General features: G+C 42.0%; 1 protein-coding gene across 3 annotated transcripts in view; it reads right to left on the minus strand.

Annotated features, from left to right (window-relative positions):
- Positions 1 to 12214, minus strand: part of BCAT1 (branched chain amino acid transaminase 1) — a 103777-nt gene extending 91563 nt beyond the window's left edge. For 2 of the 3 annotated variants that reach the window (XM_042469276.1, XM_042469273.1), the window contains exon 1: positions 11956 to 12214. In XM_042469276.1, coding sequence (XP_042325210.1) covers positions 11956 to 11964 — 9 coding nt within the window. In that variant the 5' untranslated portion in view covers positions 11965 to 12214. Of the gene's footprint in view, positions 1 to 10507; positions 10665 to 11955 lie in introns of those variants that run through there. The other variant, XM_042469274.1, reaches the window with a different exon arrangement.
- Between the last annotated feature and the right edge of the window lie 2116 nt (positions 12215 to 14330).

Here is a 14330-nt window from a genome sequence, read left to right on the forward strand (position 1 = left end):
AAAATGGCTGAGCCGATTTAAATGCACTTTACAATGAGCAAAATATCTAAAAATACAAATGCCAAAATACCTGAAGGAGGCATTTACTCAAGCTAGATTTGATCAGCTTGACACCATGGTAAGATATGGAAGATTTAATGGTATTCCTTACAATGAGCAAACTTGTATTTGTGGAGACTGAGAAATTGAGGATTTAGCTCATATTCTGTTCAAGTGTAATTTATACCTGCAGGAAAGAGACGAGTATCTTGGTCCCTATATCAAACGATCAATGTTCTGAGATACCCATGTCAGAACTTCATACTTCATGAGTGGTCAAGATTCAAAAATATCTACTACCACAGCTCAGTTTCTGTATAAAGCAAATACAGTTGAGAGCTAGATATGTGGGGAAAATTGGGGTAAACTGTAGAGGTGATGAGCAATTTTGGTGCATGACTGATGCTCCGTCTTTCATTTTATGTATTATTATTTTAAAGCTGTAACTTTTTTTCTCTCTCTCTCTTTTACCCATTTCTGTATTTTGAACCTTTTACTGTATATAGATTTTTATAATCAGTTTTATAACTCTTGTTTCATTTTTGGGTATTGTACTTACCTATGTATCTATATGGTATTTTATCCATATTTTAGATTTATTATATTTTAGCTTTTTCTAATTTCTATAGAACTTCTATAGAATTTTATAGCTTGCTTTACCTGTTTTTGTGTTATTTTGAGATGGCCTAAGAGCTAATCAATAAACATTGACTGATTGGTTGATTTTTGATTGATTGATTGATTGCAAGAATGTCGTTCATACTATCAGCCAGGATTAAGCCTACAGGACTGTTGAACAAACCAGACCTTGTGGCTCATAAAAATATGAGCAGAGAAGGAGCCATAAAGGCATTCCAAAGAAATGAATTACCAAGATTAGCTGCCATTACTAAGATTAGGCGCCGTTACCAAGAAGGTCCCTTTTTAGGTACCCACAACCCTTACATTTGATAGTGTGCATTGTGTGCCTTCAAGTCATTTCTGACTCCTGAAAACCCTAAGCCGAACCTATCATAGGGTTGTCTTGGCAGGATTTGTTCAGAAGAAGTTTGCCATTGCCTTCCCCTGAGGCTGAGAGAATGTGACTTCCTCAAGGTCATCTAGTAGTTTCCACGGCTGAGTGGGAGTTGAACCCCAATCTCCAGAGTCGCAGTCCAACACTCAAATCACTATGCCACACTGATAAAGAGATGTTTTCCCAATAAAATACCCACAGCTTCTCTTTATCCCTGGAAAGAATGTGAGGAGCATGCTGTATATGCCCCACTGGATCAGATCAAAATCCAGTTCAGTACTGTACTCTGTTTCTGTATGTCAACCAACTGCAAGCATTCTGTGTACTTCAAACCCAGCTACAGATCCCAAGATTCCACATGATGGAGCTGTTACAATAAAACTGGTATCAAGGTGTACATCAGTGTAGTACAGATACACTCTGAAAGTTGACATTGTAATGACCACCATTAACTCCTTGTTATTCCCATTTTTGTGTATTATTTGTATCATTATTTGAAGAAATTACTTGAAGTTATTTAATTCAATAATTACTTGCATTGAATTATTTCCAAGTTTCCATGTTCTGCATGAAGAGAATAAGCGAAGGAGACAGGATGGGGTGTGGTGGTGATTTCACCATTGATGCTCTTGGGGTGCATCTACACTGTAGCAATAGTGCAGTCTGACACCACTTGAACTGCCATGGCACCATCCTACAGAATCCTGGGATTTGTAGTTTGGTGAAACCACCAGCACTCTTTAGCAAAGAAGGCTTAAGACCTTGTAAAACTATAAATCCCAGGATCCCATAGGCTGGAGCTACAGCAATGAAAGTGGTGTCAAACTGCATTCTTTCCATAGTCTACAATACATCCTTGGATACAATACTACATTACTCACAAACTCCTACAGGTATGGCAAACACTTCTAAGTTCCTAACATAAGATGCCAAGCATGAGTCTTCCCCTCTTTATATACTGCCAAAAATGCATACCTTCCATTGGAGGAGTGGAGGCTTTCACATGCAGCATGACATTTCCACAACCATGTTCTTTACCCTCTATCTTGACAGGAGTTAATGCTGCCCCAAAGATATTCTGTCCTTCCACAAATCCTCTTTGTGTACGTGAGCCAATCCCTTGTATCTGCTGCAGGCCATGGTGGCGATTACAATGCCTCAGTGCCTGGGGTCACAATTAGCTGAATGCATAAATACAATGATGTGATGCAGGCTTGCGTGGCCTGACAATGTAGCATACCCAGGAAGAATAAGAACAACAACAACATTTCCAGCACCCATCTTTTTTTTAGGAAAAGAGATGCAGTACCACCAGCACTGCATGCAGAAGGTCCCAGCTCCAATCTTTAGCATCTCCAGGAGTCCTATTTGGAGAGCTGGAGACCACAGTTCTAATCTAGATGGCCTAATAATATGACTCACTATAAAACAGCATCATGCACTCACCATATTTCTATGCAATTTATCCCCGAGTAACACCATAGAATTCTAAACTTGAAAGCAACATTGGAGGTCGTAGACCAATGCTGTGCTGAAATTATGCAGCCACATTATTCCTGACAGATAGCCACCCAGCTTGCTCTGAAATACCTCTAGCAAAGGAGAGCTCACTACTTCCTGAGGCAGCCTGTTCCACTATCAAACCACCTGGCCATTAGGCAGTTCCTCTTAATGGCAATGCCCTAATAGATCAGAATAAGCTAGTTCCATCTATTCATTCTAACTATATACAGATAAATCCCTTGCCAAGACTGTGAAAAAGACAAGAAGACAACAGCTTTCTTCATTATTAGTCCTCAACATTTGAAAAGCAAAGGTAAAGTGTTTCTCTATGTGGATGTTCAACTGAGGTTGTTGTTGTTGCATGCCTTCAAGTTGTTTCTGACTTATGGCAACTATAAGGCAACCCTATCAAGGGGTTTCCTTGGCAAGGGCATGTGCGTGTGTGTATTGTGTGCCTTCAAGTCATTTCAGACTTTCAGTGACCCTAAGGTGGACCTATCACAGAGTTTTCTTGGCAAGTTTCATCACAGGGCGTTTGCCATTGCCATCCTCTGAGGCTGAGAGAGTATAACTTGCCCAAGGTCCTCCAGTAGGTTTAGATGGTTGAGCCAGCATTTGAACCCTGGTCTCCAGAGGCATAGTCCAATGCTCAAATCACCATACAATGCTGGCATAACTTTAACTCAGGTATCATAGTGTAAAGGGGTCTTGTAGCATCTTTGAGACTAACGGAAAGAAAGAAACTAGTAGCATGAGCTTTCTCAGACTTCCTAGGGGCCCATTCCCACTTACTGGAAAATCTGTTTCCTGAACCGATTCCTGAAACCGGTTCTGAAAAAACATAGTTCCCATTATGTTTGCGCCAGTTTCAGGAATCAGTTCAGGAAATCAGCAAGTGGGGACAGCTTGTTAGCCTGGCCCGTCTCTGGCCTCTCCTGACCCCAAAATCCCTGGTCCAGCCTCCTTACTGGCTTCTTTGGCCACTGGCCAGCTTCCCTGTGCCTTTTGTAAAATTTCCCGTGGCCAGGGACGCTGGAAGGAGGTTGTAGAGAAGCCTGGGGAAAGCCAGGAAGGAGGTCAAAAGGCTTCCGGCTTCTCTGCAACCTCCTTCTCATCTCCCCAGCTGTGAGAAATTTTTTAAAAAGCGCAGGGAAGCCGGTCAGCAGCCAAAGAAGCCGGTAAGGAGGCTGGACCAGGGATTTTGGGGCCAGGAGAAGCCAGAGACGGGATGGGACGGACTGCCAGTGGGAACCAGGGTGGATTTGAATCCCAAAAAACACTGCAAAAAACCAGCATCTTTTTGACGCAGGTTAAATGGGCAAAAAAGGAGAAAAGGCAAGGCCTCCCTTTCTGAATTCATTTCTAAAATCGGATTTAGTGGGAACCATGCCCCTTTAACCTGGATCCCGATCCCAATTTAAACATAGTGGGAACAAGGCCTACTTTCTCACTTGGATGTGGTGGAATGTAGGGTCCAGGGGCACACCAAGATAAGCAGTGTGAGAGAATGACATAGGAATGCAAACATTTATGGATATGGAAATAAGGTGACAAGTTCAGTTTTAATGATAGTCATTGGGGGACAAAGGCAGGGGGAAGGGTGATGCCTAAAGTCAGGGGGAATAGATAATCATATGAATGAATATTGGAATGTAGTGTGGGAATCAGAAAGGAAACTTGATGAACTAGCTGAAAGAGCCCCCATGAGGCTGGGGGAGTGTGTGTGTGTTTGAGAGAGAGAGAGAGAGAGAGAGAGAGAGAGAGAGACCCTAAAGCAAACTAATTATGGAGTTTTCTTGGCAAGTTTCTTCAGAGGAGGTTTGCCATTGCCTTCCTCTGAGGCTGAGGGTATGTGCTTGTCCAAAGTCACCCAATGGATTTCCATGGCCAAGCTGGGATTGGAACCCTGATCTCCTGAGTCATAGTCCAATGCTCAAACCACTATGCTAGTGTTATAATGTGTGGGGTATGCCAAGAAACCCACAATGATTTATGGACAAATTGCATTCCTTTACTTGCTGCAAGCTACAGGAAAAGAGATTCCACCTCAACATTAGGAGGAACCTCCTGACAGTAAGGGCTGTTCGACAGTGGAGGATACTTCCTTGGAGTGTAGTGGAGTCTCCTTCCTTAGAGGTCTTTAAACAGAGGCTGGATGGCCATCTGTCGGGGATGCTTTGAGTGAGAGTTCCTGCATGGCAGGGGGTTGGACTGGATGACCCTTGTGGTCTCTTCCAACTCTATGATTCTATGATTCTAAGTTGGGAGAAGTCAGATACAGTGGTGCCCCGGGTTACGAAAATAATTCGTTCCGCCGCCGCTTTCGTAACCCGAAAGGCTTCGTAAGCCGAAAAAGCCATAGGCGCTAATGGGGAAAAGCCGCGATTTGGTGTGAAATAGCGCCGAAAAGCACCAAAAAATTTTTCGTTACCCGAAAAAACATTCGTAACCCGGAACAGTTTTTTTTAAATAGATTTTTTTGTGGTCTCTTCCAACTCTATGATTCTATGATTCTAAGTTGGGGGAAGTCAGATCTGGAGCAGGATCTACTACTGAATCTCTGGGTGACTTGAAAAAGACCAACAAGGTTTCTGTCTCCCCAAACAATAGAAAAACAAAGGTGGACATCAACAAAGGTGAATATCAAGCTTAACAAAAGTGATTCTCCCAACCTCAAGTCTACACATTAAATGTACCATATATACTCGACTATAAGCTGACCTCATGTATAAGTCAAGGGCAGGTTTTGGGGCCAAAATTATGAATTTTGATATGACCCATGTATAAGTCAAGGGTAAAACTCAGGGGCATGCAACAAAGGATGTAAAAAACGAAGGAAAGGAAAATGATGCCAAAGAATGCTGCTATTTTCCTATCCAAGCATTCAAAAAGACCAGAAGCAGCACAAAAATGGAAAGAATAGAGGAGGTTGGCGCTTCTTTTAGGTTTTCCCAGGATAGACTAAGATTTTACCTCTCCTCAGAGAGGGAGATGGATCCTATTCTTAGTTAAAGTACAGCACTTGCATTGACCCGTGGATAAGTAGACCCAGGTTTTTTGGGTCAATTTTTTAACTCAAATTTCTAGACTTATACATGAGTATATACAGTACAACCTATACTGCAGAGGGTCTGTATGCATCCCTTTTAAACCATTTATCATTACTATGAAAGGATGATTTCTGCAGCATTACAACACTGCACTTCCGTTTTTGGATACTGATAGTTAGTAGCATTTAAATACATAGATATGGTAGTCTCTTTTCTTCCCTCTTTCTCTCTCCTTCCTTCCTTCCTTCCTTCCTTCCTTCCTTCCTTCCTCCAGATGTTCAAAGATATAGCCATGTTAGCCTGTAGAATCAGTACGTGGAGAGATCTTGTAGCACCTTTGAGACTAACTGAAAGAAAAAAATTGGCAGCATGGGCTTTCATAGACTTCAGACAACATCTCTCCACTCCAGATGTTGTTGGGCTACAACTCCCAGTATACCTACCACTAACTACAACTTGTTACGACTCATGGGAGATTCAGTCCAGTCATATCGGGATACTGTCGCTCATCCTTGTTCTTCAAGGATGTTACGAAAGGCCATAGCTCAACAGGAAGAATTACCATTTCTTTTGCAAACACCTTCAGGCAACCTCTCCAGTCTATTTTATCTTGTAATTAAATACCAGTTGCGGGCAGAAAGTCCCAACCACTTCCATGCAACTTCTTGGTATTGTTGACACAGAAGAATGTAGTCACAGTACCAGGGTTAGTATTGCTGCTGCAAACAGCTATTAATGAAACCTTTGAAATAAAACCCAACTCATTGGGATTGGCTGTATCTGGCTGCAACTGCATCTTTTTTGGATCGTTGGCTCTGAAACACGGAATTCAATTAACATGTACTGTTTGAGTCAGAACCAAATTGCAAGTTAATTAACTTACATTAACTTCCCACATTTCTTCCCATGAGCTCAAGGAGGTAGAAACAGCAATCCTCCACCTATTTTATTCTCACTATGTCCTTGTGCGGAGCCAGTGTGGGGTAGTGGTTTGATGTATATGATTTCCTTATTTATATGGCTAATTTAAAAATTAAGTCCCATCTCTCTCCCTTAGCCACAACCAAGCTCCCTGCTTTAATCTCTGCTAGTAAAAAGCTATGAAATTCTTACCATCTTTCCACCGAAAGTGATAAGTGTATGCACTCAAATAGAAGGGGGAAAGCAGAAGAAAATGCATCCCCCTTCTTTGTGGTTTCACTTCATATCATGGCAGCAATAATAAGTATGCCTTAGCGGAGAAATCCCATGCTAGGGTTGCTTTAAGTAAGAAATAATAGAAGGCACACAACAACAACAATCCTTCCACCAAATCTCAGAGCTACACTCATGCATGGCTATAAAGTCCCTGCTTTCTTGACATATTCTTTAATTGTTCCCTCTATTACTGGCATTCAGGAATGCCTAATATATAGCTAAAACAACATCACTCAAAATAGAAGTATCAGAAAGAATTCCTAACGTTTGAAGCAGTGCAACTATTTATTTCCCCATGTAGTAGTAGTCAAAGAGTTAGCCAGTATAGAAAGTCATCACCTTAAAATCATTGATGAATTTAAGCAATTTTTAAAACTATTCACCAATAACAAAGCATATAACATGGATAGAGAAAGACAGGAACAAGACCTTGTTACAAACCCAGATGTCAACTCTGGCTCCACGCCTACTAGGATGACAACATTAAAGGGCATGATAATGTTACCCACAACATCAGAGGCTCATTCACTTGCTCATCTTCTAATGTGATACAATGGATCCTCCGTATTGGTGGGCTGGCAATTGTGGATTTCACTACCCACTGATCACCACACATTTTATTCAGTGGGTGGTGGTGTGAGCAAGCAGATGTGCTGAAACATTCATGTGCGTGTCACCACCACTGAATAATAAGGGTTGCAACTATACGGTATTTTTGCTATCTGTGTGGGGTCCCAGAACCAAACTCCTCCAAATGGGAAGGGTCCACTGTCTATGCCATCCTCTGTCAGCAATGCCCCAACACCACCATCAATATTCTATATTGGACAAACAAGACAGTCTTGTTTGATACCAACGTTTATTTAAATTTCCATTATGTTTCTCTTTCTTTTTCTTTCTCTCTCTCTCTCCCTTTCACATGCTCATACACACACGCATGTACATATGTCTGTAAACAGAGGCTCCAGTCATACATCTGGTGAAGGGGACTCTAGTCCACAAAAGCTTATGCTAGATGTTTCTTTTCCCCAGTTAGGCTCAAAGGTGCTACTGAATGCCTCTACTGTATTTTTTCCTCCAACTGAAAGGGCAAGGAAAAACACTCAAAACAGCCCAAAGAAGAACATCTTCAATGTTTTGCTAGGAGCGGTATGGAAAAAACAAGTGGGGCAAGGAATGGAATTGAGTGTCTTGGAGGAGAACATTACTGTAACTCGAAAACCTGGAGCAAGAACTCCTTGTTATGTACTCTATTAGCAGAATACTTTCATATATTGGGCAGCACTCCAAAATCATACTTGCTATAGTTGCTCTAAACTGGTACAATCCATTCCACCACTTCATGGAAATATGGACAGACTTAAGCTAGGGGTGGGAACATGTGGCGCCCCACACTACAAGTCCCATGATACCTGACCATGCTGACTGGGCCTGATGGGAATAGTAATACCACATTTGAAGAACCTTTGGCTCCTCATCATTGACCTAAACAAACCTTTCTGCCATGGCTAGGAGCCTTCCATACTACACAGTTACAGCACTGTGATCCCAGTTTAAATGCCATGACATCCTGTGGAATTCTAGGCTTTGTACTGGAGTTCAGTGAAGCACTAGCACTCTCTGTCCAAGAATTCTCAATGGCCTGCACTATCCTGCAAATCCCACGATTCCATGGGATGTCACCATGAGAGTTCAAGTAGAATCATAATTGTCCAGTGTGAAAGGGTCTTAGGTTTGCATTAAGCTATGCTAAAGGTCACTCATCTACAACAAACTGACAAAGACTACCTGGAAGGTAGCATCCTGTTTGGCAGCATGTTCTTCCACTTTAAAGCACTCCTTCAAGATTTGTCCAGCACCACTCTTGTTTCTTAGAAATTTTACCTTTTTTGGACTACAGCTCCCAGAACTCTCCAGCCACGTTGCTGGCTGGAGAACTCTGGAAGTTGTGGTCCAAAAACATAACTTTCCCAAGCTCTTGTCTTGTTCATCTGTTGAAGACAGCAGGATACAGAAACACTGATGCTAACAGAGAACTCATCCTCCAAATGCCAATCCTTAGGTGGTCATAACAGCATCATCTACGCACAAAGCTATGGTATCAATTATGAGCTAGTTTGAGTCCCAATTTTGGGGAGAAAGTGGAAACAACAACAACAACAATCAGCAGCAGCAGCAGCAAACTTGGAGGGTGATCCCAAGATCTAGGAGGGAAACAAGTAAGAAAATGCCTCCAAACTGCCCAATATGAATCAAACAGAATGCTAACTAATGCTGGTCAGGGAAAGCGTGAGATAGACGGATAGATAGAGGGATTGGAGTATCATGGAAAAGAGCATGACTAGATAAATTCTGTACAGAAGCTCATCACACTTCAACATTTTGTTGCAGTTCCTACTTCTCCATCCTACATTGTGCAGGTTTCTTTTCAGCTGCTCTAGCTTTGACTCCCAGCTTCATGAAAGCAGCCCAGTGTAGAGGAAGGGTTGTTGTTGTTGGCTTGGAGATGAAGCCGGTGTGTGCCAGGGGAGCTTTTGCAACTTAACACATGTCCAACAGCTATGATCAACACAACAACACTGTGAGCTGCTGGAGGCAAAAATTGGTAACCTTCATTTCCAACCAATGTGGTAAAACTGGTCTAGTTTAGGAGCAGTGGATAGGACTGTCTTGAGCAGGGGTAGGCAACCTGCGGCCCGCGGGCCGGATGCGGCCCGGCGAGGCCTTGGGACCGGCCCCAGCCCGGTCCCGCCGCCGACTGCCGCCGGGGCCTTTGGCGTCTCGCGCAAGGGGCATGGTGGGGCAACTGTCTATAGAAGCCTCAGAAACATGCATTTATCTTAACATTTTTTAAAAAATCAGCAATTTTTTTTGCGTGTCCTCCATTTTTTATGTAAAAAATGCCCTCCATTTGAAAATTTTGTCCTACATTTGTCCTGGTTTATTTATTTATTTAATTTTTTTAAAAAAATTATTTAATTATTTATTTTTGGGCTTCAGCCCCCCAGTTGTCTGAGGGACAGCAACCCGGCCCTCAGCTCAAAAGGGTTGCCTACCCCTGGTCTTGAGCAATCCTTCCACAAGAAAAGTGAGTCATATCCATGGCCTTGGCTTTCCATGTCCCATCTTGCCAGCAGCAGGTGACACACTCACATACGCAACTTCGCTCTGACCTTTTCACTAGCAATATGTTCCACGGATGTCTGCACACTGGTGGAAATTCCAGCTGTTCCCTAGTCTTCATTGCCAATGATTCTCCCCACTCCAAAGCTTCGGAGCCAGTGTGGCATAGTAGTTTGAGCATTGGACTAGGACTCTGGAGACCAGGGTTCGAATCCTGGTTTGGCCATGGATGACCTTGGGCACATCACACTCTCTCAGTCTCAGAGGATGGCAAGAGCAAACCCCCTCTGAGGAAATTTGCCAAGAATACCCCACGATAGGTTGCCATAAGTCCGAAATGACTTGAAGGAACGCCACAACAAGACTTCTGGGAGTGCAGCTGTTCACCCATCCTCAAAATCATCAACATCATCACCATCATCCTCTGGGGTCAGAAATCAGCCTGGGTGCTACAGAAGAGAAACCCTTTCCGGCCATTTCAAGGAAGGGAAGGGAATGCATGAGGAAAAAAAAAACAAGAAACAGAGCACATCTGGAAGGGGAAGGAAACCTCTGAAGGATCAGCAGAGGAAAAACTCACGTCTTCCATTTACGCCAGCTGCTTTCTCCTTCACTGCTGCCTCTTTGACCTGATTCGGGAGCCATGCACATTGATTTGCAATGATCTATAAATAAACTCTCGTGCCCTTTAAACACAACATGGGTTCAGGGGAGAGAGAAGGCACAGAAAACCTCACATCCAAGGACCAGAACCAAACCCCAGTTCCAGCCACTGACTTTAAGTCCTCCTTCACAGCCCGAAGGAGGAATGGCCTTGTGGTCATCAGGTCATGTTTCTCCCTTCCAGCCTTTCCATTGCTAAATCTGGGGTCCAGGGGGTGGGAAAAAGGTGGCACTGAACCACCTCCTCCCTATTTTGGAGAGACAAGATGCCTGCCAAAAAGAAAAAGACACCCCGAAAAACCTCAGACATTTTAAAATGCAAGAGAGGAAGGAAAAATGGAATTAATCCCTAAAATCCAACCACACACAGCCTTAACAAAACAAAACATCTATAGCCTCCTCCACTCCTAAAGAGATTTACAAAAATTCTCCCCTGATGTAGAAGGAAAACCATTTATTGATCCTCTTCCCTTTTGATTCTCTTGATTTTCTGGGAAAACAGAGCATCTTTGGTTTGGAATAATTCCTGTAGGAGAGGTATCAGAAAGACAGCTGTGCAATTATTATTATTATTATTATTATTATTAATAGCAATAATAGGAGGAGTTAATGACTCCTTGCTTTCCAAAAGGAAGCTTGCTGGATTCTCAATTTGGAATTATTCTTTTAGGGGAGGTATAAGAAACAACTGTGTAAAAAGTAAATAAATAGGAGAATAATGATTAATAATAATAGTTATAATAAGAGGAGTTAATGATAGAAAGAATCCAAGAGGAAGCTAACATGGCTAGATTCTTAATTTGAAATTATTCCTTTAGGGGAGGTATCAGAAACACAGCTGTGCAATAAATAAATAATAATATTAATAATAATATAAAAAATAAGAATGAATGCCAGAAAGAATCATGCTTTCCAAGGGGAAGCTTGCTAATTTTGTAGTCCTGGCTGGATCCTCAATTTGGAATTACTCCTTTAGGGGAGGTATCAGAAATACAGCTGTGCAATTAATAATAATAATAATAATAATAATAATAATATAAAAATAGGAGTTAATAACAGAAAGAATCATGCTTTCGAAGAGTAGGCTTGTGGCTGGATCCTTAATTTGGAATCATTCCTTTAGGGGAGGTATCAGAAACACAGCTGTGCAATTAACAACAACAACAACAACAACAACAACAACAACAATATTAAAATAGGAGTGAATGCCAGACAGAAAGATGCTTTCCAAGGGGAAGCTTGCTAATTCTGCAAACGTGGCTGGATTCCTTGAGGGCTCATCCATCTCCTCTGCTCCCTCTCTGCCAACATCACCCTCCTCCTCCTCCTCCTGGTCCTTCTCCTCTTCTTCCCAATTTCTATTACCTTCATCATGCCGATGGATGCCAAGCAGCAACCCCCAAATTTCCCCAAAAATATAAAGGTGTGGGGGGTGGAAGATGTGAGAGAGGCAGAGGCTTGGTCCTTGCTCCTCTTGGCTGCCTTGCTGGATCCCTACAGGGATGGAACAGCTCTCGGATCCCGATCTCTCCCTGTCTGTGTCTCTCCTCCTCTGGAGGCAAAGGCAAACCCTCCGATGGAAGGAGGAGAAGCCACTCGCCAGACACGTTGCAGCTCTGCTGGGTTCGCAATCCCAAGGCGAATTGCCCACTCCGATTGCATCACAGGCAGCCAAGCGCACCGCCCTCAAGGGCCGCCAGGGGGCGCCGGAGGGAAGGTCTCCGGGCAATTCCTGTCTTTTTATGTTACTGTTACAGTATTATTGTTGCTGTGGTTAATTAATTTATTAATTAATTGCACAGCTGGTTTTTTTTCTGACGCCTCACTTAAAGGAATAATTCCAAATTGAAAATCCCCCTTGTTTGCAAAATTAACAAGCTTCCTCTTGGAAAGCATGCTTCTTTCTGTCATTGACTCCTATTTTTATATAATTAATTAATTAATTAATTGCACAGCTGCATTTCTGATACCTCTCTTAAAGGAATAATTCCAAATTTAAGACTCAACCACATGTGCAAAAAGCATACATATGATTCTATGATGTCAGAAATGCTTACAATTCTGGTTTTGAATTGTTGCTGGATTTGAACCGGTGCAAAATGTCACTTTGGTGCCTCTGCTCAGCACCCGTTTGCAGCTTTGTACTCATCCAAGTCATCAAGCAAAACCTGTGTTTTGCTTGTTTTCTTTTGTGGGCCACAGCATCAACCCTTCCCAGCACACAAAGCAACCTGCGAGTAAATCTCTGCACGATCAGAAAGCCAAGAGTGAGAGTTGCCATGGAAATGCTCAAATAATAAGCCAGCACTGAATGATGATGCCTGGATCTGTTTGCCAACCAGAGATGCAGGCTTTAAAAGCACACAAACACACTCAACAAGCTAGAGAGGTTACACAAGAGGTCCCTCTCACTGATTGTGAGACATCGTTTCTGGATAGCATGAATTTTCACTGCCAAGTTCCAAAGCCTTGCTGCCCTTAGGCAGATTCAATGTCCGACTGCAAACAGACATGTAATTTAACAGATTTCAGTTATGACTGTTTCTCTTGGCCAAAGAAATGCCTTGAAGAACATGAACCCTGCTAGAGCAGACAGAAGAATATGTCTAGTCTGGCATGCAGTGTCCCAAGTAAAATCCCACAAGGAAGTCTCGAATGCCTTTAGCTCTGCAAAAAACATTGGCCGTATTTTTGGATGCCACGATGTCACTTTAGAAGAAAATTGAGCAACTTACCCTAAACTTGCCAGCTGCTTTCAAATATGATGGAAAATGGCTTCCTACAATCAGGCTTAAAAAATAACCACGGTTGTATGTGAGAAATACTAATATATATATATATATCTTCCTTAGACTCCAACTGTTCTGATTTGACAGTTGTTTCAGAAGGCACTTAAAACGCTTTGGCTGAGAATTCTAAGTACTGCTCCCAAACTGCAAATAACAGAATTCTGTAGCATGAAATCAAGATAGTTAAAGTGGAATGTAGTAGAAATACTAAAAGATTACAATAGTAATGGCAATAGTAATAATTTAATAGTATTTAACACATTAAATTACATTTAATTTAAAGTAATCTAATAATTTAAAAGTGTTTAAATAGTAAAAATAAAAATAGTAAAAGAGTTCCTATACCTTGGATTAAACAGTGATCAGAATGGTGATGGCAGTCAAGAGATTAGAAGAAGAGTAGTAATCAGGGAGGGCAGCTAGGAAAGATCTAGACAAGATCCTTAAGTGTAAAGATATACAACTGAGCACTAAGGTTGGAATTATCCAAGCCACTGTATTCTGCATTACCACATACGGATGTGAGAGCTGGACAGTGACGAAAGTGGATAAGAAGAAAATAAATGCTTTTGAGATGTGTTGTGGAGAAGAGCACTGAGAATACTGTGAATGGTCAAAAAGACTAACAAATGGGTCCTAGAAAAGATCAAGCTGAAATCTCCCTGGAAGCCAAGATGATCAAACTGATGCTGTCATACTTGGGCCACATCATGAGAAGTCATAACTCATCAGTAAATGCAATAATGCTGGGGAAAGTGTAGGGAGGTAGAAAGAGAGGAAGACTGAATGCTAGATGGATGAACTCTATTTAGAAGGTCATGGGCCTAAGAACAACAGTGGAAAATAGGGAGTCTGGTTCTCATCCACACAGTCACCATGATTCGCCATCGACTAGAAGGTACATAACAACAACAACAACAACAACAACAACAAAGTGGCATGATAAAACTA

This window comes from Sceloporus undulatus, chromosome 5 (assembly GCF_019175285.1).
Source record: "Sceloporus undulatus isolate JIND9_A2432 ecotype Alabama chromosome 5, SceUnd_v1.1, whole genome shotgun sequence".
Taxonomy (NCBI): domain Eukaryota; kingdom Metazoa; phylum Chordata; class Lepidosauria; order Squamata; family Phrynosomatidae; genus Sceloporus; species Sceloporus undulatus.